The sequence below is a fragment of the Lonchura striata genome, chromosome 30, assembly GCF_050655825.1.
Source record: "Lonchura striata isolate lonStrDom1 chromosome 30, ASM5065582v1, whole genome shotgun sequence".
In the NCBI taxonomy this organism is placed as follows: Eukaryota; Metazoa; Chordata; class Aves; order Passeriformes; family Estrildidae; genus Lonchura; species Lonchura striata.
Window position 1 is genome coordinate 4,450,635 of NC_140732.1, and position 24,463 is coordinate 4,475,097.

General features: G+C 46.8%; 1 protein-coding gene across 1 annotated transcript; it reads left to right on the top strand.

The window, feature by feature from the left end:
• The first annotated feature begins 5,455 nt into the window (after positions 1–5,455).
• LOC146764961 (TOG array regulator of axonemal microtubules protein 2-like) lies at positions 5,456–18,514 on the top strand. The gene is made up of 10 exons (XM_085563118.1): positions 5,456–5,610; positions 7,265–7,370; positions 7,931–8,166; positions 9,426–9,578; positions 10,736–10,853; positions 11,797–11,900; positions 13,305–13,509; positions 14,699–14,915; positions 15,970–16,056; positions 18,279–18,514. Exons 1-10 carry the CDS (start codon positions 5,456–5,458, stop codon positions 18,512–18,514), a joined length of 1,617 nt encoding a protein of 538 aa, XP_085419244.1.
• Positions 18,515–24,463: the final 5,949 nt, after the last annotated feature.

Sequence of the window (24,463 nt, forward strand, 5' to 3'; positions counted from 1 at the left end):
CATGCCACCTTTAAATGTAGCCACACTTGCAGAGGAATGAGTGTGAGGAGAGAGGTGTCAAATGTGTGACGTGGTCTCTCCCTCAGCAGTTCCCTTTGCATTTCCCATCCTGGGCCAAGCTGCTCCATGAGTTTGACTGTTGTTTCCTGCCGTGTGCCAGTTGAAAACATACCTAAATGTCTTGGGCCATGAATCAGGCCAAGGCTGGATGCTTGATCTGAGCACTGTGTTCTATTCTTTCCAGGCTTCCATGGTGAATTCCACTGAAGGGGATTTGAAGAAGAGGTCACTGGGACCACCTTTGATCCCCCCAATACGCAAGGCAGAAAATCTCCCTGTTGGCAATGCTGCAGGGTCAGTGCGAAGCCCTCTCCAGCTGGTTTTCCAGGAGTCCCAGGAGATGAGGTAAGACAAGGTGTCTGCTGCTCCAGGGTGCGGTTGACCTCGCCCTTCTCATCTCATGCGGTGACTTTCCAAAGTGTCCCATGTATTTAGGCAGACCCCTCTGTATTCAGCATTTTGCCCATCTATGAAGGGCCAGCACAATGTCAAACCCAACACTGACGGCCCCAGAGGAGAGGTGGAGGTGGGGAAGAGGAGTCAGGGCTTGGATATTATTTCACCCAGAGCTTAGCCAGCTCTGAGTGACAACAGCAACTGAAAGCTTAAGGACAATTAATCAGCTTTCCATCTTGCTGTGCATCTTTATGTGTTGCATTTCCTCCTTCATCAGTGACCATGCTAAGAAGGTTTGCCTCCTTTCATGACACACTCGTTCCTTCCCTTCTCTTTCTATCTCCTCATTTGTTCCTTTGTCCTCCATTTCCTCCAGGCCAAGACCCAGCAGCAGTAGCCAAGGGAAGAGCTCTGACCATGCAGGTAGGTACAGGGCATGTCTGTCCTAAAATGACTATTGGAACCTAGACTCAGAGGTGAACATTTGGAAAACTAGGTTCAAACCAATTCTTTTGAACATTCCTTAAAAGTCATTTCAATTCCTTGATTGGCTCAGTGGACTCTCCCAAAGCCCAGTCACTGGGAGTGTTCTCTGGTGGTACAGTGAAAATTCCTCCAGTATGAAGTGTTGAATGGCAGGAGATGGAATGGTACTTTGGGGCCCAGGAAATGCAGTGCAGGAAAAGGAAACATTCCTCTCCATGCTTCACATGGCTTTCATCTCCCTGCAAGCTTTTGAGAGTCAAAATTAGTAGAGCAAAGGAAGGCATTTAGCATGAAATGACAAATGTTCCCACTCCTTCCTCCTGCCTTTGAAGCAGAATACCATTCCCTGGGGCAGTTTCTGAGCTGAACTCTTTGAGGAGTGAAGGAGGTTCATGGGCATTGCCTGGTTTTGCACTGGCAGAAATAGGGAAACCTCCTAGAACAGAAAGTCCTTTGGAAATCTCTTCCCCAGCTCTCTCTGCCTGTGTCAGAGTGGCAGGCTGAGGCTGGGGGAGGAGATGCCTTCTGCCTTGTCCTCCCTCCCTGCCTTGCCTGATCCCTGACAAGTGGAATTGTGCCAGACAAAATGCCATCTCTGGTGCATCTGGGTCAGCCAATGCTTTCAAGTTGGAAGCTTCCATCACACTCTAGGCATATGTACCTTGCTGCTCTCCATCCCAATCTCTGTGTTTTATGGAAGCTCTGCAGTCTGCAACCTGACTTGCCTGTTGCCCACAATTATGTTTTTGGGGGCTTGAAGTCTGCCAGAGATTTACATGAACCTTTGCTTCCATTACCAGGCCTTCCACTGAGCCAGGCCAAGGAGATGGATCATCCCACCAGTCCTGTTTTAATGAGTGACAGTGACCTGAGGGACAGCTCTGGAAAGGTAAGGGGTAAGCACAGGGATGAGCAGACTTCATTTCCAGTGGCTGTTTAGTGCTTGGCCAAAAATGTCACTGGAAATTATCATCTTCCACCCCTTGGGAGATGGGGATGGAGATTATCTTGGGAATCTATTGGACAGCTACAGAGCAATTGCTTGGCTATTTCCAGTGGTGCCAGAAAGGGTCACTGGTTTGGAGATGGTGCTAAGGTCATGCCAGAAGCATTCTTTATGTGCAAAAGCTCTTTTAGAGAAGTTCTGAATGGCAGAGAACCATCAGTGAACGTGGGCAAAGTGCATCCTCAGAAGCAGAGAAGCAAAGGTTCTAATGTTGAGTGTAAGCAAGGCTGCAAAATTAAATGGGAGAGTTTGACTTTTCCAGGATACCTTTGGCTGCATCTCACAGCCTTCTCCTTCTCAAGTTTTCTGCTCATTAACATCAGTGTTTCTGCAACTTGTTTTCATATGACTCCTCCTTTTGGTCTCGTGGTCTCAGAGCCCAAATCCTTCAGATCCCTTCAGAGCTGAATCCTTGCGAAGGCAGGAAGTGAGAAACAGCTGCAATTCCTGGCCATGAGTGTTAAGCAGCAGCTCATTACCCCTCCTTGCTGGGTATTGCACACAGTGTTTATTCTCCTGCCATGGCCTGTAGGAACTGAACTGCCTGCTCACTTGCCATGTGAGCTCTTCATCTGTCTTGGGGCACTCCTATGACTTTCATGCCTCAAGCAGGCCTTCCTGACAGAGGTTGCAGTGGCAGCAGTAGAAGGTTATGGCACTGAAGTGTTTCACCTCACTGTGTGTAATAGCCAGGGTGAGGATGGGAGACCTTCCTCTGAAACTATTGGAATATCTGTGGAGCTGCACTGAAGCCTGTAGCACTCTGTGGACTCTGTGCTCCTGATGAGATGTTGTGTTTAGTTTGTGTGTCTGTGCTTACAGTCTGTGCTGTATTTCCATTGCACCTAGATCCGTCCTGCATTGTGCAAGTTGGCTCAAAAGAACTTGGAGAGGAAGAAAATGGAGCTTCTGGAGAAAGAGTTGGAGAGAAGGAGACAAAATCAAGCATCCTTGCAGCTTCCTCTTAAGCCAGTTGAGCCTGGGGATGCAGCTGGAGCAAGTAAGTGTTGGCTACACTTGTGGTCCTTTCTGACCACTTGCTTGCCCTTTGCACAGTGTTGCAATCAGGCTGGGATGCTGTTTGGCTTGCATTGGGGCGGAAGCTTGCATAGGATTTATTTCTGTTTGCCAAAGAAAAATACAGATGCATGAAGTGTCTTGCCCATAGCCTCACTGAGTCAGTACCAGAATATCAGCTTCCCACCTTCACCTCTGCAGTCTTTCAGAGTAGAAAATTCTGTCTTGCAAAGTACACTGGGGCTTCAGACTCTCCTGGAGAGCAGCCTCCAGGGAAGGCAAGTCCAAAAGAATGCTTTTCAACCAGGCTGCAGCCTGGAAGAAACAAAGTCCAGCTCCTTCTGATTAAAACACCAGAGCTCCTCCTCCTGCCGCTCCCTGCTGAGGAGCTGGCACTGCTGAGCTGTGCTGAAGCCCCATCCATTGCTTCTGTTGTAGCCCCAGGAGCAAGCAGCGTTCCCGACTGAATCCCGGCCCAGGGGCTCTGACTGCAGGGCTGGGAGCGCTGCCCCGAGGGCGGCAGCAGGGCCCTAAGGAGGCAGCACTCAGCCCGAGAGCATCATGCAAGGTTATCTGCACTTTCTTTTGGGAACTTCCCCTGACAGCCTCTGCAACAGGACAACAAAAGCAAAGCAATACTGGCTCTTCCTTGTTTCTTAGGGCAAGCATCACTGCAATTTGCTATTAAGCTAGAAGAGGGTAGATTTAGATTATATATGAGGGAGAATTTGTTTTTAAATTAAAGGGGATGAAAAGCTGGAAGGGTTTGCCCAGAGAAGCTGTTGTTGGTTCATCCTTGAAGGTGTTCAAGGCCACTTTACATGGGGCTCTGATCTAGATGAAGATGTCCCTGTACATAGGAGTTGGTCTAGATGGTGCTTAAAGGTGCCTTCCAACCCAAACTCTTCTAATATTCTGTGATTCTGTGATCACTGTCCCATGTTAGTGTGCCATTGTTATACTTGAAGTTCTTTGGGATAACAGAGATGTTACCCACCTCCAGCGAGTTTCCTTGGACTTTCGACTGTCACCCTGCCCAGCACCCTCCACTTACAAGCTCCTCTTTGGTCCCTGCAGGCTTTAGGCTACCACCTGTCGATGGCACAGCTGCTAGTGGGCAGAGAAAACAGCCTGGTAGCGACTTGAAGAAGCAGGTTGTGAAGGACAACGTGCCCTTACTGCCCAGTACGTCCACCATCCATGGGGATGGCAGCTTCCCACGCAACTCCACAGGTAAGCCTGCTCCCTGGCAGCTTTTTCCCTGCACGGGTTTTTCCTTGCACAAGGAGCACAAACTGCCTCCTGCCTCAGGCAGAACAGCTGGCACCTCGGGTCCATAGCCTGTCCTGAGATTGAACATCAAATCTACTTTGGAGTTACTCCAGCTTGGTAGTACTGTAGCAGTTGGTTCTAGAAATCCATTGGAAAGTTGAGCTGAATGAAATCGGGGTAAAGGCCTAAGCTCTGCCTTTTGCCCATCTGGATAACTGGTGCCAGGAGGCTGCTGTGACTGCAGGCATGAGCTGCAGGGCAGCCTGCCAGGGTGTGTTCACCGTGCACCTACGAGAACCACCAGGATCAGTTGTGCACTCACCATCTGGGCCCTCTGCCTGTGCTGCTGTCCGGCTCTGCATGCAGCTTTTTATCAAGAGAGTGCGTCTGCCAACAATTTGCATCGGTGTTCGCATTCTTTTTTCCCCAGTTTGCATTTGGAAGGCTTTTTTATCAACCATCTAGACTGGAAATTGCAAGAGAAAGCTTAGGCAGTGCACAGTATGCAAACACATCCATTTGGTGACAAATAAATTTCACCTCAGCATCTTTGAAATACAGCAAGTGTGTACCTCTGAAAGAGTAAAGGTTCATGATGCTTGGAAAGAAGCAAATCCATAAATTACTCCCTTCCCAATAGCAGGCTAAATGTATGTACACTCAGCTGGCTGCTGTCTAGGATATTTGAGGTCAGTGGAGGCAGAGGCGCTGTCTGGTGGGAAGGGTCAGGTGTGGCTGTTCCCTGGCAGCTGCTCCGTGGGGATTGAGCCGGGCCCAGCAGGGCTGGGCTGTTCAGCCTTGGCTCGGTGCTGTGGCCAGGCAGCTGCAGGTTTATCCTCAGGGAGTTGCAGAGTGCCCCATCCCCAGGGCTGGGGGAAATCAGGGCGCTGAGACAAGAGAGGCACCTGAGAGGCTCCCTCCTGGCTGGCCAGCCCTGCTGCCAGCCCTGTCTGGCAGGGAGCGGGAGCTCTGCGGCCGCAGGAACCTGCCGCTGGCTGTGGCCCCTGTGGCACTGGGGAGCTGGCGCTGCGGGGCCATGGTCAGGTTCAGCCTGGAGCTGTGCCCAGCCGGGGAGGCTGGGGGAAAGCAAGGAGCCCAAGGTGCCAGGCAGCAGGGAAGCCTCTGCCCCAGTGCCCGTGTGTGCCCAGGGAGCCCTGGCTGGGAGATGGGCTGCAGGACGCTCCATGGCGGGGTGCCCTGCCCGGGGCTGCAGCGCCCATGGCCGACCCTGTCCTTACAGTGACCTCGCAGACGGCCGCTGGTGCCCAGCGCCGAGAGCAGCCGCGCCGTGGGACTGGGCAGAAGGACACGGCCTCTGCAGACCCACAGCAGTCCTTGCAGGAGGCACTGTCCTCGCTCGGCAGCGACGACTGGTAAGAAAGGCCCCGTTCACGCTGCGTCCCTCTTAGCATTAAGGTTGGTTAGAAGTGAGTCTTGCTGCTGCCTCTGAGCCCCGAGAGCCCAGAGGGCCGAAGGGCACTGGTGAAACCACTGCAGAGCACTGAGAGGATCAAGATTTGAGAGCAGCCTTTTCTCAGCCTTGCTCTGCAGCAGTGCTCCAGCTGCAGCAGGTCCGTGCTGCTTCCTCGCTTTGCCTGCTGCTCCACGGGGCTGCAAAGGAAATCTTGAGGGGAGAGAGAAGGCCCTGGAACGACATGATTTGCTGGCTGAAGGGAGAAGCAGGATGGCAGCAGTTTGGAGTGCAGGTTTGGGTGCCTTGGGCCACTAGGCCAGTGGGACTGAGTAAGATTCCTCTCTGCTCCCACTGCTGCCAGCAATGGCAGGTGACAGGGTCTCCCTGTGACCTCCTGCATGGCAGTCCCAGAAGCAGCTTCAGGGAGTTCCTCTTTCTGAGAAACCGACTGAGTTGTGCTTTCAAGTCCCTCAGTCTGTCATTACTTCTGAAGAGCTCATGGCAGAAGAGAAGGAAAAAGAAAGAAAATCCTCTAGGAGCCTTGCATTTTTGGAATTCAACTTTTCCTTCTCACTGCTTCATATGGGCCTGAGATGTTTTGTCAATACTCACAATGTGTCCCAACATTTTACACAGACAGAAGGAGGCCCAGAGGTGATAAGTCTACAAATGCCAGGTGATACTGGTTCTCTTTGTGATGTCTGGGTTAGCATCCACTCTCTGGTGGATGCTTCATTCACACAGGGGGATAAGGCCTCCATTCCCACTGGGATAAGCATGAAAAATCTGCCTCCTTGTGCAGTCGCCTTTGCTTTGCCTTTTCTCTTCTGCTTTCTCTTCCCCTTTCTCTTTGGTGCCCTGTGAGGTGCAGAGAGCTCCTGCAGGTGTGGGGGTCAGGAGGACACCCAGGGGTGCCTGTGGGATCGGTCACCAGCCCTGTGCTGCAGCCCTCAGACCTTCCTGTACCTGAGAGCCTGCGCAAAGCAAGTGCTGAGAGATAGAGTTGTTTGCACCTCTTAAATAACATGTTGCTGTTGTGGGGGTTGTTTTAGGTAGGAGTGTTTTGGGAAAAGCCAGGGTTTCAACAGTTCTTGCCCAGGGGTGGAACCGTTCTGGGACACTCTGATGCTTTTTGGGGGAAAGTGTGCAGTGCAGTGGAGTAGGTGACACACAGGCCGAGACTATAGAGTGGAAACTTGGCTCCAGAGTGGCAGCGCAGACTCTCCCTGCTGAACTGCCTGCTGGGGCTGACAAAGAAGGAAAATGTCCCAGGAGCAGCCCCATGGGACTGTGTCTCAGGGACAGGTACAGGGACGTGACAAGAAACAGCAGCATGGCCTGGCCTCACAGCTTCTAGGAAGTAGTGACAGAGAGACTTGGTGTGCCAGAGGTTTTCAGAAAGGCCACAAATGAAGACTCTGACACCCCCCTGTTTGCCTCTTGGAGTTTTGTATGCTTTTGACAGCCACAGCATCCTGAGTCTATGATTTCATTAACTACGCTATGAAAAGCACCTCCCATGGTTTGACTGAGCTGCCAGCCTGGTCATTTCAGAGGGTGCTGCCTAGCTCTTGGCTAGAGAAAAATCCATCTTTTTGGTACTTGCCTTTCAGGGAGATGAAGGAGAAGGGACTCTGCATCATCAAACAGCTGGCTGAGTCCCATTCAGAAGTCCTGCTTTGTCGACTTCGTGAGATTTGCTTGGCAGTTACCAGCGAGGTGAGAACATTGTTCTGAATTGTCCCCCACACTTCATACACAGTGTGTAGAGTAGCTGTGTGCTCGCTCATCTCCATGTGTGCTCAGGGTGTGCCTTCTCTGCCCAAGCTGTAATTCAACACTGCAAATTAGTCTGTAGACCTGAGCCTGTGTTTTGTGTTTCCTGTCTGAGTGCTTCAACTACAGCTGTTGCTTTTTTGAACAGGAGCACCTGAGTCTTTTATCTTTATGACTTGTGCCTTTATGGTTTGAACGCAGCCCTTGCGTTAATTGCTTGTTTTTCAAACAAAAGGCCCTAAAATCAAAGTAGTTGCTATTACAGAAGGGTCAAGTAGCACACTTTAGTGAAATATATTTTTTAGGCCTGTAGTAAGCAGGTCTGAGGGCAGAAATTGGTGCCAGAGGAGGTACCTTTCTGTGCTTGGGCTCTTCTGCTCTTACTGTGCTTTTTTGCTCCTCTGGACACAGTGGGAGGTGTTGTGATTTCCCGGGAGTTTTGTCTAAGGCAACTGGTTTTCTTTTCAAGGTGATTCTTATGTTTCCCCTCATGACTTCCCCAGGTGACCAGCCTGCGGTCAAAGCTGTCTTGCTCTGCAATCGTCACTCTGGGAGAGCTGTTTGCACTCTTGAGGAAGGACATGGATTCCGAGGTGGATGAGGTTGCTCCGGTCCTTCTCCACATGGTGTGGAACTCCCCAGAGTTTGTTCAGAAGGCAGCCTGTCAGGCTCTGGCCATCATGGTAGAGAAGGTGACTCCTGCACGAGCAATGACTGTTCTCATGGACAAGGGAGCCAAGTAGGTTCTTCTTCTTTGAGTGATATTCTTCACCTTCTCCTGTGTGGGTGGGGGAAGGGGTGAGAGAGAGAGAATGGGAATGGTGGCAGGGAAGGGTCCTGTATCCTGGGTCTTCTGTGAACTCAGGGACTTGATTCTCTTTCAACCTCATTTCTTTCCTCTTGTCACCTATTTCTGCCCTGCTGCAGCCTCTTAGTTCTCAGAATCACAGATCTGTAGAATAGGGGCAGTTGGAAGGGGCCCATCAGGACCATTGAGTCCAGCTCCTGGCCTTGCACAGAACAGCCCAAGGCTCACACCAAGTGCCTGAGATTGTTGTCCAAATGCTTCTAGGACTCTGTCAGGCTTGATGCTGTGACCACTGCCCTGGGGAGCCTGTTCCAGTGCCCAACCACCCTCTGGGTGAAAAACCTTTTCCTAATATCCAGTCTAAAGTTCCTCTGACTCAGCTTCCTGCTGCTTCTTGGAGTTCTCCCAGTCTGTCAGCTTTTCCTAGACCTGGTGACCACTGGGGAAATGAAAGTGCCTGCAAAGGCCAAGGAGAAAGCCTTGTGCTTTTTTGGGAAGAGGGAAAACATTTGCAATTACCGCTGTGAGCGCTGTTGGGTATTTTGCAGTGCTGGGAAAAACCACGTATCCTCATGATGCAATTAACGTGAGAAATACGGAGGGTACTTGCTGGGGCGTGCAGCACATGGGGCAGAATGTGCTGGGTGTGGCACTGCCTGCACAGCAGGTGCAGCTCCTGCCAAAAGGAGGCTTGTATGACTGTCCTGGCCTGAGAGCTCTACTTTCCATTCAAACTGATATTTCAGCTTAGCCTTGAGATGATGAATCACTTGACAGGCACCTTCACAGGTTGAGTGCAACGGGACAGCTGAAGAAAATGCTGCCTTAAGTGTTGGTGCTGGGCCTGACAGTTCCCAAGAGACAGTCTCTAGATCAGGACAACCTGGCCAAAATGCCTGCCACCCTTTCCTCAGCTTTGGAATAGGGTCAAAACACTCAGATGTATCCCTTGCCAATCTTTACAAAAGACAGAGGCTGCATTGCTGGATATCGGCAACTTCCCGCCCCACAGCGTGTTTTCCCTGCTAACGTTGTGTTTATCTGAGGACAGAACCTTCTACAGGTGTCTGAAGTTGCAGGGAGAGCCCAGGCCTCCTTCCCCCAGCAAGGACAGGGAGCAGGCTCTGGCCAAGGCCTGTGCTGCTCTTGTTCCTTCTCCCTGTGCCCAGGGTTTGCTCTCTTCTTCCCAGGAGCCGCTACATCCAGGTGCGGAAGTGCGCGGCCGAGCTCCTCCTGTCCTTGGTGCAGAGAATTGGAGTCACGAAGCTGGCAGGCACACCCAGGGCTGAGACACTGGCACACGTGGCAGGGACACTTGCTCAGGACTGTCACCAGGACACAAGGTAATGATCTTCATTTCACCTCCCAAAACGGGAACATGGTTTTGTGTCTGGCTATAAAGGGTAAAACTACAAAGGAGTGGAAACTAAAGGAAACATTAAGTTACCTCACAGTGTGGATAAGGGTCACAGAATCATGGAATATGCTGAGTTTGAAAGGACCCATCGGGGTCATCAAGTCCAGCTCCTGGTTGTGTGCAGGACACCCCAAGAGTTACTCCATGTGCCTGAGAGCATTGTCCAAACACTTCTTGATCTCTGTCAGCCTTGGTGCTGTGACCACTGCTCTGGATGGCCTGGGGAAATGACTGTAGTGGGTAACCTGAGCTTGGCCACCAAGAAAGAGCATTGCCAACTTCCTGTGACTTGAAGGATTCTTTACTGAGATCAAAAGAGCTCAGATTAGCCAGTCAAAAAGTTTTGACTGGCCTTAGGTGCACACGATAAAGGCAAAGTGTTGGCTTCATCACTGAAGGATCCCAAACATCTATTTCACATTAACTTAAGACTTCCCTAGAAATATTTCAGAGGTCTTTAGCCTATGTATTCAGTCTTTCTAAACTACTTCTGCAGGTTTGTAGAATGCTGTTATCTGTGGCTCAGTGACCTCCAAATTTCTTCTTGAAGAAATCTGTGGTTTCCTAGTGGCAAAACCAACCCAAACCACCAAAATCCCCTTACTTTGATGATGAAATTCCCATTAATAGCTGCCAGGGACACCAGAGCAACTATCTGCCCATGCCCCTGATTATTCTATATAGTATAGAATAATCCAAAGCAAGCATGAGGTGTTTTGTTCCGTCTTCCCTGCCAGTGAAAGAAAGGCAAATTATTGTGCAATGGCAGCAGGACATTGCTAATAGGCTCTGACAACAAAGCAGATGTGTTTTGCCTGTTCCCTGGGATCCTTTGATCCCACAGAAGCACACCCACAGTTTCAGAGTGAAATGGTATTTTTTTGTGGCCCCACATTCTCCTCTTGTCCCTTGTGTTCAGCTGACAACACTGTGCAGTGTCCAGTGAAGCAAATCTCCCTCTTTGCTGAGTAGGTAATGCCTTCTCTTGCAAGGATTGCACCTGATCAGTTTAAGGTATCAGCTGCTTCTCTTAACACTCTTCCTTTGTTCACTTTTCATTTCCTGCCTTCCTTCCTTCCTTAGGCATTATGGACAGGAGATGGTGAAGATGCTGCTGAATAATCCAAAATTTAAGAAGCTTTTGGAACAATCTCTTTCCACCCATGACCTGGAAGATATCCTGGCAAGAATTAAGAAGAAAGTAAGTGCTTGGCAGAAGCAGTGTCTCCTTTGTGCAAGTATTGCCACTGCTAATATGAGATCAAACATACTCGATGTGTCTTTACCTCATTCCTCTTCTGCTGCATCATTTTGCTCCTGGAATGAGCTGTTAATCCCCAGCCTGTTCATCTGCAGACCACAGAGGAACTGATATTATTTGGGAAAAAGTGGGGTTTTGAATTCTTTGAATATCACAAAGTGGAAAGGGAAAGAGGAGAAAATGGGTTTACATCCAAGGGCAAGGCCCCACGGGCTCTCCCTACTCTGCCCCCAGTCAAGCAGTTAAGTGAGAATAGTGCTTCTGAGGATAACAGTGTCTTTGCAAAAGACACCGGAAGTAGTGGTGCCAAGGACATTTCCAAATATACAAAAGATGTCCAAGTCAAACCTAATTGCTACAATTACTGTCGGTCTTTTGGGAATATCTTCCCTGCTGTCAAGCCTTGTGGAGCTGGAAGAGGCTTGGTGAATCCATCAGCATCCAGTGGAAAATAGTTTGTTTGTTTGGGGGGGATTTTCTTCTTTTTATCTACATTATAGAAGGGAGTGTGACTTTGTGCAGGAGCAGGGAGAGTAAGTGTTGAACCAAATAGTGGGCCAACCCCCAAGGAGTCCAAATCTGCTGCTTCCATTGAGAACACTCATTGCCTACCAGTTTGCATTATTCCCATTTATGCTCAAGAATAATGAATTTGGGATTTTAGACTGCTGCTCACTGCCGTATGATAGCACCCATAACCTGCCTTGGGCTATTGTAAACAAAGAGTTGGCATCACTGAATCTCTGCTCCATTTATTTCTGTAAGTTAGGAAATGTTTCCTTAAGCCTTGGTAGCAGTGGTCCTGGTTCTAACTTGTGTTTTAATCCGGGAATTCCCTATTTTGTATTCTAAAGATTCATGGAGTTTCTTGATGTCTTTGTAGGGGATGGAAAACCAGAAGGCTGAACGCCCATCTGTGAAGAACCTGGTGAAGAAGAGGAGCGACGGCTCAAAGAAGCCCCAGGCCACATCGCCTTCTAGCAATCGGTACTTTTGTCAGATGGGAGCACTTTTGTTAGATGTGACAAAGCACATGACATGTGCTTTACATGCCTCTTCCTCAGGAAAATCTTTCTGCTGGAGATGACCAGTGCCAGAGATTCTTTCCTTTCCCTACAAATGCTCTAGGATAAAAATTGTCCACTTCTGCATTATGCTGAACACAACTTCTCTGGAAGGCTTCCACAAAAACTGGGCAACAAAAGACACCCATTGGTAACAGCTCAGACCATCCAATGCAGTGGCAAGGGCAGTGTTGTGGAGGCTCGAAGAGGGCCAGGTTTCTGCTGCCTGACTTGGGACAAGGAAATGCAACCAGGGTGTTCTTTTTAAATCCCAGCGTAGTCTTTTGTCTTTTTGTAGATGGGTGTTTTAATGAGAAGTCCCAGTCTTGAAACAAGATGCCATTCCCCAAAGATACAGTTCTCATCCATGTGGTTTGGCCTGGCTGATTCATGGCTTTTTTACCCTCAAACAGTATGACGTTTGAGTAGTAGTAGCAGTAGTAGTAGTAAGGGAATTCCTGAGCAACTTTGGCCAACAGGTGCCTCAATGTGGACTTTTTGTCTTGATATTCCTGTCCTTCATATAGTTTACTTGATGGACAGCATGTTTGGTTTATTTCCCCCTGTGCTGCAATCAGCGTTTAAGACAGGAATTTGGTCCTTGCTGTCTCTTCATGCTAGTGGCAGAGCTGCTTGTGCCTGTTCTCCTCTGATAACAGAGGGGATTTATTTAGAGCTGTCCCGCTCAGCGGTGGCAGGAAAGTGACCACATGTCTCAGTAGCATGGCTTGCATCTGCCCATGCTCATGGAAGAGACAGGTTGATCCAGGAGAATTGTTCCCAGTGGGTTTGTTAAGCTGTGGATCTGGTCTCTAGGGAAGCAAACAAAATGTGAGCATAGTTCTGGCATGTCTGGCTTCTGTTTTTATCTCTGTTACTGCTTTTCTGGACCCTTCAGATACGCCCCTGTTCATCTGTTCAAATGCATCTGAGCTACTTTTCCAGATTGTCATGCCTGGTGTAGAGACACTTCTCCAGAATGATGTGTTTCCTTATTATAAGACACACACCTCCCATATGAGGAGGCATTTAAACTTGGAAGTAGCGTCTATCTTTCCCCACAAAGCAATGTGAGCAGTTCGCCTTGGAAGCCATCTGAACATAGATCAGATGCAGCTCATCCTTGGTGTTTCTGAGTGAGCAGTGTGAGAATGTTACTTGCAGATTGTCTCCTGTAATGACTTGGCGTGAGGCTCACGTTGTTCTTCAGAGCCTCATGATATTCTAGCTTGAAATGACATCACTAGGAAAGCTCCTCAAGATGTTTTGGTCACAATTAACTGAAGCTATTATTACCAACAGGTCCTAATTTGGTTTTATTTTCCAGGGTGGAGTCTACCTCTGATGGACGCCTCCTACACCGTGCAAAAGCCCAGGTCACGTTACCTCCAGCTATGGAAGAGATGAAGCCGCTCCAGAAGCTTTACCTTCTCCTGGAAGCCAAGGAGTTTCAGACACGGATGGAAGGAGTGGCACTCCTCCTAGACCTGTCCAAAACCAAACCCCAGCTCATCTCCACTAACATTGTCCAAGTATGTAGGGTATCTTCATTGTTCCATTCCATCACCTCCTTTCCCAGGCCTGGGGAAGTAAAGTTAATTCAGTGTGTCTTGGCAGGACATCCTGGCTCTTCGGGACAGGCTGGTCCCTCTTCCCCAGAGAAATTTAATTCAGGTCCAGGCTTCAGGACAAGTTTTTTCAGTCCAGCTGTATTTGTCTGGCAGCTTTCTATATTGATGCTGTTGATCAGATGATGACAGAATTTCCTGCTGGTTTAACTGCTGCTGTCTCCTACTGCCAGTTGGGTTATGTGAAGGGAATCCAGCCATTGAAAGCAATAATGGCACTTATTCTCTGGACAAAAAATGGGTTTGAGTGGGGAAGAGATGTTTCAGGCTGGGTTGGTTTCAACTAAATTTTTTTAAAGGATACTTCTGGAAACTCCATCTTGTCTGGCACAGGCACAGCTCTGGCTACTCATTTCCATCCTTGTCCCTCTTCCTCTAGGTAAAGATGGTGCTCACCCTTCTTGGGGGGCTTTTTTTTTTCTCTTTGGAAAAGGAGGAAAACAGTTAAGGACAGAGCTATCCTTTCTCCTCCCAGTAGATGCTTTTTCCCCTTCTTCCAGAAATTGGTGCCTGATAATGGGCTTTCAAGGGACTGAGCCTGCTCTAATGAGAGTTGTACAGCACATTGCATTTTAGAAGTCTACCTGTTAGTTAGAGAAATGGTCTGAGTCCTGGAAGAGTTGATCAGAGCCCTGCCCATCTCCAGACACAGGTTCTGAGACAAACAAAATAAAACCTAGATCTCCTCCAGCCATAGTTTTGGCAGAATCATAATTGCCCTCAGTACTTGAGGCAACTGTATAGAAACCCGGGCATTGTAAATATCAGCTTCCACTCTTGTAAAGCAAAGGTAGTCTTATCAGTTAATAAAGGGAATTGATTGAATGATTTATAGCTGGGGAGAAACATCATAGGAACTCTCCTGTCCCCAACTAAACCTCTTTAAAACAGATGAAAATCTTTCAACCAGCATGAGGTTGCAGAACCATTCCAGCGAGAGGCCCACAGGAAAACATTGCAATTGTGCATGCAAGGGCTGACCTGACAGAAAGGATCACTTTCACCTTTGACATTGCTGAGTGCTCATTTCCACACCCCCTCTTCAAACAAGGTCATTTTAATCAAGTTCTCATGTTATTTGTTCTCTTCACAGATTTTTGATTATTTTGACCTGAGACTGTGTGACACGCATAAGAGAGTGAGGCAGAAGGCGCTGGACGTGCTGGCAGAAATCATAGGCCTCCTGGAAGATGCCCTGAGCCCCGTGATCATCCGTTTGGTGGAAGGAATAACAAAGAATCTAAACTCAAAGGATCCCGGGGTTCATGCCGCAGCTGTGAGAGCGCTGGAAGGATCCATTGCTCATTTAGGTGAGGCTGAGCCCCAGCATGGACTCTCCTCAACTGCGTCTCTGTCTCTGCGACACAAGAGAACGCTGAGTGCCTTGACAGCTGCTGTTGTCTGTGGAAGGCTCTCGCAGACACCCACAGAAGCTTTGGAGGTGCAGTCCTTAGGAACCAGTCCTCCAACAGGCTTGAATGTGATCAGCAATTCCCAAAAGTCCCAGAAGCCCTTGGCTCTGTGCTGCTGATCTGAAGACAAAGTCCTGGACTACAGCTTTGCTACAATTCAGAGGCAAAGTTTGCTTGGGCCCCATCTGACTTCCCAAATGAACAGCTTTGCTGTTGGCATGAAGGGACACCAGCCCATCAGAGCTTCTGCAGAGCAGCCACCTGGAAGGCTCTACATGATAGGCATTAGCTGCCTATTTTCCACCTTTCTTCTTTGTCTTCTTTTTTCAAAGGGGAACTTAGGATTCACCAAGTTCATTTCCTTCGAACAAACTGGTCTAAATCCAGCTGTCAATCATGCCTTGTTCCACATGTTGTTTTGCATGGGGCAAGGTGGCTCTAGCAAACACCTACATAGACAAGGGCTGCTCTAAATTCCTTTGCCACACAGATTGTTGTCAGCTCTGAAAATGCCTGAAAAATTGAGTGGTGAGGAGGCAGGTCTTCAAGGGGTGTTTCCACCTTCTCCACCTCAGCTGCTCTGTGAATTCATGAACTGCCTGACTCAGTGCCTTTCTGTGTCCCAAGGATGGAGTTCTTCCTTTTTACTGTGGGATGCAAAACCTCTTCACTGTTTACATGTGACTGAACTCTTGAGGTGCCTGATGTGAAAAGTGTTAACTTAGCTCCTGGTACAGAAGACAACTTTGGATTTTCATATGTGAAAGGAGAGCTTTTCTTTTGGAACTTTTAACCCTGCCAAGTAGGCTGGCAGGAAAGAAGAAAAAGATTCAAAAATCAGCAGAATATGACTTTCTTTTATAAAATGGGATTGCCCCTGCCCTTTCCCTCCCCACTGTCCTTTCTGCTATGACCTCAGAAGAGTGAGAAGAAACGTGTGTTTCACTTGTAGATAAAGTATCACTGATGAAAGAGCTCAGCAACCAATGGAGCCAACTGAATGGCGAAGCTCTGCTGGCTGTCACGGAGTGTATCACAGGTATGGCCTCCCCTTCTAAGCCAAGAGGTCCTCTAGGGGATTATTTACAGGGAATGCCTGGGAATGGACAGTAGAGTAGCTCCTCCACAGCAGGAGGTACTGAGCTTGTCCCTCCTGCCCAATACCCAGGGCAGGTGTCTCTGGCAGGTTTCCCTGGCTGCTGCAGAGCTGTGCAGCATCTGAGATGGGGGCGGTGCTGGGCCTGGGGGCTGAGCTCTCACAGGGACATCTCAGAACCCACCTCCAGGATAGGAAGGGGCTAAAAATAGCCCAGCTGGCTCCTCTCTTGGAGCCTCAGGGACATCTGTGAGCCTTTAGGAAAAATGGTGGCAAATGCTGTTTCAGGGGATCAGTTTGTTTTGTTCTCACAGAATTCTTGTTTTGCTCTTGGAAAGTTTTGAGGCTGAAGCATGCGGAGCCTTGGGGTCACAGCTTAGGTCAAAACTCACCACACAGAGTGTATCTCACTCTATCAGATACTCTGTTAGAGTCTATCACACTTATCCTTGCATGGATTTAGTGCAAGGCAGCCTTTGGGGGCAGAGGGGCAGAAGCAGAGTGCTGAGGCTGCCTGCCTGTGCTGTGGAAGTGGCACTGCACTGAGCATTTTGGGCTGTGCAAACAGCCTCTTCCTGTGTCAGCACTGTCCACAATGCTACAAATGCAGCTGAGAATTGATTCCTCAGAGGAGCTTGCTGTGTCAGCAATAGCCAAGGATTGGAAAAATGACAATCTCAACATACAGTAGAGAAGACGACTGATAGCCTTGCTTTAACTGGGGCTAATAGCACTGCTAATTATGCCAGCATCTTTAAATAGAAGGTTTCATAGTCTTTGTGTCTTCCTTATGAATCTGAACAGGGCATGTTCAGCGATTGGGAATGTCAAAGGCTCTTTCAAACCACCATCAAAGAGCATTTGAATCCAGTAGATCCCCAGGAACAGGGAATATAGTTTTGCAGTTATTTTGATCTCTTTTTCAAATAAAGGAATGAACAAAAATGAGGACTACTTTAGAAAGTGCAAATGTCCTCACTCAGGTTTAGTGGGAACAGATAGCTCTTTCTGAAGTTCTGTCGTGACCAATGACTTTATTTGCATTTCAACTCAAATGAAGTCTCATTTTGAAATGTGGACCATTACCCGTTTCCTGCTTAGCAGGATTGGTTTTGGGTACTTTCAGGAGCTGTTTCAGTGTTGATGACTGCTGGTGGATTAACAGCATAGAGAAAATGAAGTCTCTTCCACCACAGAATAATAAGTAGCTACTAGATAACTTTTTGTCTGATCAGAAAATAAGACTGGTCTCCCTAGCATTTCAGGTTTTAACCCCTCAGTCAAATCTGCCATGCAAGGAGCCTGTTGTTAGCAAATTTTTGTCTGTTTTTGATATAGTTCAGTCCAGAAAATGAGCAGAGAGCAGATTTCAGAGACAATGTGAGAAAACACTTGCCTTCTGATTACATTTCAGTCCCCTGTGTAGCATTTTTCTTTCTCTATGCCCCTATTTCAGTGCACATTGTAAGAAAAAATGCCACTAACATTTGGAGGGGAACTGCCATTAAAACATGAAGATGCTCAAATTCCATGGCAGTGGGGTCTGGGTAATTCCCTAAGACATGCTGAGGTTTGAAACAGCTCCGTGTTGAAAGGCACAAAAGCATTCTGCCAAAGACACCGGCTAGTCACCGATGTTTCTAAGGCAGCTGTCAAGCAGCTGCCATCTCTGGTGGGCTGGGGCTTTGAAGTGTGTTCTAATACTGCCCTTTGCTGTGTGCCACTGAGCAAAGGGGAGTCAGATAAGACTTCTGGCACTTTACATGGAAGTTACAAAATGGAATCACCCCCTTTATTAGAAATCACTCAACTGCCTCCTTACAGTGCATTTCCAAATCTTCAGTGTGGGTTTAGACAACTTCTAAATGGAAATAAAAGGCAATTTGATATTTCATTCATTGTTCATGCAGAAACAAATTGTGAAATAATTTAGTAAAAGTACAAAGTCTGCCACAGGGACAAGGCTCTGTTTGGAGAAATTAGTCCTGAGGTATTGGTGGTTCAGTTTCAAGGATGATCAGCGGCTTTGCCCGTTTCTGGATCATGGGGCTCTGTGTGCTATTTTGCTGATCTTAGCCAGAGAGGCTTCCAAGAAGCAAAAGCAGAGGTAGATCCCTGTTTGCATGGAGGCTGGTGGGTAAGAAGCTGTGCCTCTCTCCCGGCAGTGCTTGTGGAGTGGGTTTATGCCAGGAGCCCTGAAGTCGTCGAGCGCTACGCCCTGCCCGTGCTCTGGTCCTTCCTGGAGAACAAGGCGCTGCCTGTCCGAAGCGCCAGCGTCCGCACGGTGGCCACCAGGCTTGCCTTGGCCCTCTACGAGGTGATGGGCACCAAGCTGAAGAAGTGTGCAGCCAGCAAGCCTCCACGCGTGCAGGAAAACCTCTCTGACATTTTGGGCTGGTGAAGGTATCATGTTCTCCGGAAAGATGACAAAGTTCTGACTTGGACACCTCCGGATGTGACTTTATTTACGTCTGCCAAAAATGACAAAACACTAAGGAAGGGTGTGCATCTACCCCCGCTCTCTCCATCGCCCTTCATCGTCATGAAATGGGAGCCCTGAAGCAACTCCAAACAATGAGGACAATGTGAAGGCTGAGCATGGCTCAGCCTCACAAAAAGGTGAGGGGGGAGCTGGGCCACTCTCTGGTGGGAGGAAGGCTCTTGTGGCAGCCCAGAGAGCCTGTGCACATTGCCAGGGAACAGCTGTGCCCTGCATGTGCCCCTGCAATCAGCTGTGCTCTGCCAGTGCTCAGCTGTGGGGCAGGGAGAGGAGCAGGAGGCTGCATGTGCAGCTGAGCCATTCCTGGAAAGCACAGGGCTCTGGGCTCCCTGCTGTCCCAGGACAGCCCAGAGGCCAGGCTGTTCCTGTGGCAGCCCTGTGGAAGCGGGTCAGGGTTTTCCCCGGGCCTGCTTCAAGGGGCTGCCAGCAGCAGCATGCTTCCCTGCAGCTCCTTAGAAGATTCCAAGGAGTCTGTCCCATGAAATCTGGAGCTTTATATGCTTTAGGTTTGCATTGTGGCCTCTGTTACCCTTGGTCTCTCCACTTTGCAGATCTGACTGGTCGTAGGGATACCAAGAAGTTTTCTCTGGACACCTTCTATGTCCCCTTTACCACCAAGTCCTTGCCTGCAGTCCAGAAGAGCTCTCTTTCCTCCAAGCTCAGGAAGAAGCTACCCACCATCGCACAAATGTTTCAAGAACAGCATTTATAGCATTTTTAGAGATATATTGAATTTTATAGAATTTTATAGAAGTTTTTTAGCATAATTAGAGATGTACTTATGTTCTCTCACAAAGTCCTTGCCTGCAGTTCAGAAGAGCTCTCTTTCCTCCAGGCTCAGGAAGAAGCTACCCACCATCCGACAAATGTCTCAAGACTAGGCTTTTTAGCATTTTTAGAACTATATAGAATTTTATAGAATTCTTCTGGTATAGTTAGAGATGTACTTATGTTCTTCCATAAAGTCCTTGCCTGCAGTCCGGAAGAGATTTGTTTCCTCCAGGCTCAGGAAGAAGCTTCCCAACGTCCGCAGAATGTTTCAAGAATAGGATTTATAGCATTTTTAGAACTATATAGAATTTTATTGAAATTTATAGAATTGAATAGAATTTTATAGATTTTTATAGACTTTTATAGATTTCTTTTAGTATAGTTAGAGATGTACATATGTTCTCATAGTTTTGAATAATGTGTTTTGACTTTATCTTTGAATTTTGATGACATCTTTTTAACTGGATGTGGAAAACCACAGACTGAGGTATTGTTTATTAAGATATATATATAAAGGTTAGGAAACGGACTCCTGAGAAACCACAGACGGAGGATAGGAAACAGAGTGTGAGAAAATACAGACTGCTTACAGACTAAGGTATTGGTTATGAAACGAGGATACACAAATAGCCTGCGGACACAACATTTGCAAGATAAAGAAAAATCACAAACACTTAACACCTGGGGACTGACGATACAAGATAAAGATAACCACAATTACGGCTTACGTAAACAGAAGGAAACTGCAAACAAAGGAGCCTGTCAGGACTTCATGGAAAGAACGGAATAAAAAGAAGACTGTTTAGACGAATCGGGACAGCAGAGAGGGAGCAGAGCCTCTCCAGCCGTCCAGCGCTGTTTTTGCTCATATCCTACTTGCAGTAATTAATAAAATTCTAATTGGATTATGATCCGTTGTGGCGTAAATTTATAACAATTTCTGGTGCCATGACTCGGATAAGGAACGGTGGGCTTTCGTCTTCCGGGGAGGCGCCCCGCGACATTTCGCGGCCCCGCGACCAACAGCTTACCCCACCTTACCGATGAACCTAAAGTCTAGGATAATGAGCAAAGGAGAGACCGGTAAAATCCCATAAAAATTCTGTGCATAGGAGTCCGGACTAAGACGCAGGACGCGTAAGTAGTGAAATTATTCACAGAGCGAAATTGTTCGCGGCGAAATTGTTCATGGGTTTTCCGTTCGGGCGGGATTGGGTTTCCTGGAATATAATGAATGAGAGGTTCGATATACTGAGCCAAGCAAGTGTGGACTCTTAAGTACTGCATTTTCCATCTCCCGCGAGGGACTGGGCCAGGAACAAGAGGAGCGAGTGTGTGTGTGTGTGGAGATATTCCAGAAGATGGGGGCGAAGGGCAGCAAGCCTTCAACTCCCATGGGAAGGGTACCCACTGTACCTAAGAATACCCCTCTGGCATATATCTTAGATAATTGGAGATATTTCCCTGGAACCCTAGGGAAAGATAAGCAAAAAATGATAGAATATTGTACTAAGATATGGGGAGGGAAGAAGATTTCAAAAAAATGTATTTTGGCCAGTCTATGGGTCAGAAAAAGATTGGGTGAGACAGCAGTTAAACCTCTGGGTAAATAATAAAAAAACTCCTTAACCTGGAGGAGAGAACAAAGGTGTTGTTTTTACTGTGAAAAGAAGGGACATATAAAGAGGAATTGCAGAGGAAGAATCAGGGATGAGGGAACATTGAAAATAGAATAGGGGAGTCAGGGGCTCTATATCTTAGGGGACCGGAGTCATTATAAGCCCTTGATAAAATTAAAAATAGGTCCCCATAAACAAGAGTTCACCTTTTAGTAGACACTGGGGCTGAGAAATCAACTATTAAACAGATACCTGAGGGATGTAAGGTTTCCCCTGAAAAAGTACAAGTAATTGGGGCAAAAGGGGAACCCTTTAAAGTAAGTAAAATCAAAAATGTGGTATTCGAAACTGAAAATAAATTTGGAATGGGTGAACTCTTGCTCGTCCCTGAAGCAGAATTTAACCTGTTAGGACGAGATTTAATTATTGAATTGCAATTAGAAATTAAAGTGAAAAATCAAGAGTTGGCAGTGTCTGCTTATCCTTTGACCGTGGATGATCAAAAACAAATTAACCCAAATGTCTGGTACTCTCCGGACACAATTAGTAGACTGGAAATGCCACCGATTAAAATCCAAATTTCCGAACCCCACATACCTGTGAAGGTAAGGCAATATCCCATATCCTTAGAAGGACGAAGAGGATTGAAGCCAGAAATTGATCGATTATTGGCACAAGGAATCTTAGAGCCCTGTATGTCACCCTTTAACACCCCCATTTTGCCTGTAAAGAAACCTAATGGGAAATATCGGCTCGTACATGATCTAAGGGAAATAAACGAAAGAACTATTACTCGGTTCCCTGTGGTAGCAAACCCATACACATTGCTAAGCAAACTCGGACCCCATAACTCCTGGTATAGTGTGATTGATTTAAAGGATGCTTTTTGGGTCTGTCCATTGGCAGAAGAAGGCCGTAATTATTTTGCCTTTGAATGGGAAGACATAGAGACGGGCCGGAGACAGCAATTAAGATGGACCGTGCTCCCCCAAGGGTTCACTGAGTCCCCTAATCTGTTTGGACAGGCCCTAGAAGAGCTCTTAACAGAATATCAAGTACAAATGGGGAATGTGCTGTTACAATATGTAGATGATATGCTCATAGCGGGGAATAATAGGGAGAATGTAAGAAAAGAAACCATTCGACTCCTAAACTTTCTTGCACAAAAGGGACTACGGGTATCACAGGAAAAGTTACAATTTGCAGAGGAAAAAGTAAAATATCTGGGACATTATCTGTTTAACGGCCAGAAGATACTAGATCCAGAGCGTATTAAAGGAATTCTGGAATTACCTATGTCTGTCACTAAGAGGCAAATTCGGCATGCATTAGGGCTATTTGGGTATTGTAGGCAATGGATAGAGAACTACAGCTTTAAAGTTAAATTCCTATATGAACAACTGCTTAAAGACAAAATACCCAAGTGGACTCTTCAGGATCAAGAGCAGTTTGCTAATCTCAAAAGGGAGCTAAGTCAAGCACCGGTTTTAAGTCTCCCGGATTTAAAACGGCCATTCCATTTATTTGTTAACATACATGAAGGAACGGCATTCGGAGTATTAACTCAGGAATGGGCCGGACAAAAGAAACCGGTGGCATACTTATCAAAGCTGTTAGATCCTGTGAGCAGGGGTTGGCTGAGTTGTTTACAGATCATTGTTGCTGCTGCCCTATTGCTTGAGGAAACAAATTGCATTACTTTTAATAGAGAAGTTGTCTTATATGCGCCTCATAACATCAGGGGAGTGTTACAACAAAAAGCAGAAAAATGGCTTACAGATAGCCGATTATTAAAGTATGAGGGAATACTTATAGAATCCCCTAAATTATCTTTAAAAACTACTGGAGCAGTTAACCCCGCTGAATTTTTGTACTCAGGAAAACGTAATGAACCATTACACAATTGTTTTCAAACAATCGAACAACAAACACGCATTAGGTCAGACTTAGAAGAACTACAATGTAGAGAAGTATTATTCATAGATGGGTCATCACAAATAGTAGAAAGTAAACAATTGTCCAGATATGCCATCGTTAAGTAGGAAAAAGAAAAATTTAAGACAAAAAAATTGACAGAAAGCTTAAGTATAAAGTAGGAATACCATACACCATGGCATCCACAAAGTTCAGGAAAAGTTGAAAAGATGAATGGAGAAATTAAAACTATTTTGACTAAATTAATTATAGAAACCAAATTATCATGTATTAAATGCCTACCCATGGCACTATTAATTCTCAGAACCAGACCCCGAGCAGATGTAGGAATATCAGCATTTGAAATGGTGTACGGAATGTCCTACAGAATTGAAAGCCCACAAACAAATGTTTTAATTAGAGACCGTGTGATTAATGAATATGTTTCACAATTAGCAAAACATCGTAACCAGCTTTGGGAACGTGGACTGATGGTGCAACGACCCCCATTGGACCTAAAAATACACAACGTTAAACCTGGGGATTGGATATTGATTAAAGTGCGGAAGGAAGAAACCCTAAAGCCCAATTGGGAGGGACCTTATCTTGTTTTGTTGACAACAGAAACAGCCGTCCGGACTGCTGAGCGTGGATGGACTCATGCCAGCCGCCTTAAAGGCCCAGTAACGAGACCTCACTGGAAAGTAATCAGTACCCCAGGTGACACCAAGATAACCCTGAAAAGATAACATAATGATAAAGACGTTATTTGATTTTTTTGCTGCATTACCTTTTGGTATAAAGTGTGTATTGCTGTTTATATATGCTATAATTACTTCTTTTTTTTTATTTATTATATATAGAAGCGTACAAAGTGTGTTGAAGGAAATTGCTAAATATATGTAGCCACACCATAGTGAATATAGAAGGTATGCTGATGTAAATAATATATATGTACTCTAAATATATGAATTTGTAGTAATGATATAAACTATAATTGTTATCCATTTGCTTGTTTTAGGTATAAAGTATGCCAGGATAAATGGTGGACACACTGTGAAGGTAGATACCTTCAATATCATTATTACCATTCCAACAAACCAGTCCCCCTTTGTGGTTGAAATCTTGGCTATAAAGTGTAGAGGAGAAGTACTAACTGTGTCTTGCTTTGCCCCATTAGTTCAAGATGCAAAGTGGGAAGCCTATATAAAGAGGCAGAAATCCCGAAACAGCTGTTCTCCTGAAGAATTCCCTTGCTGCCGAGAAGATGATAACCCCCGTGACTCGACGCAACCGAGTCAATGGGCGAGGCAGAAGAGGAACAAACCGTGGAGAAAAGAACCAGAACAATGGGACGCAGAGGCAGCAACGGCCGAACTTCCCCAGGATTGGTAAAAATATACTTAAATTGGCAAAATTGACAGACACCCTTTTTCCTGGTATACCGTTAGTCTTGATATTGATAATAACCCAAGCAGAAAGGGGAAATTCTCATGAACCATTTAAATGGGAATTAATATCTTGGGAAGGAACGAGAACAATAGCC

Bases quoted from the DNA above. Each gene is read 5' to 3' on its own strand.
- LOC146764961 (XM_085563118.1), top strand. From the start codon at position 5,456: ATGGCCGACCCTGTCCTTACAGTGACCTCGCAGACGGCCGCTGGTGCC. The intron at 8,167-9,425 runs GTAGGTTCTTCT...TCTTCTTCCCAG, and splicing joins CTCATGGACAAGGGAGCCAA to GAGCCGCTACATCCAGGTGC. The intron at 11,901-13,304 runs GTACTTTTGTCA...TTTATTTTCCAG, and splicing joins ACATCGCCTTCTAGCAATCG to GGTGGAGTCTACCTCTGATG.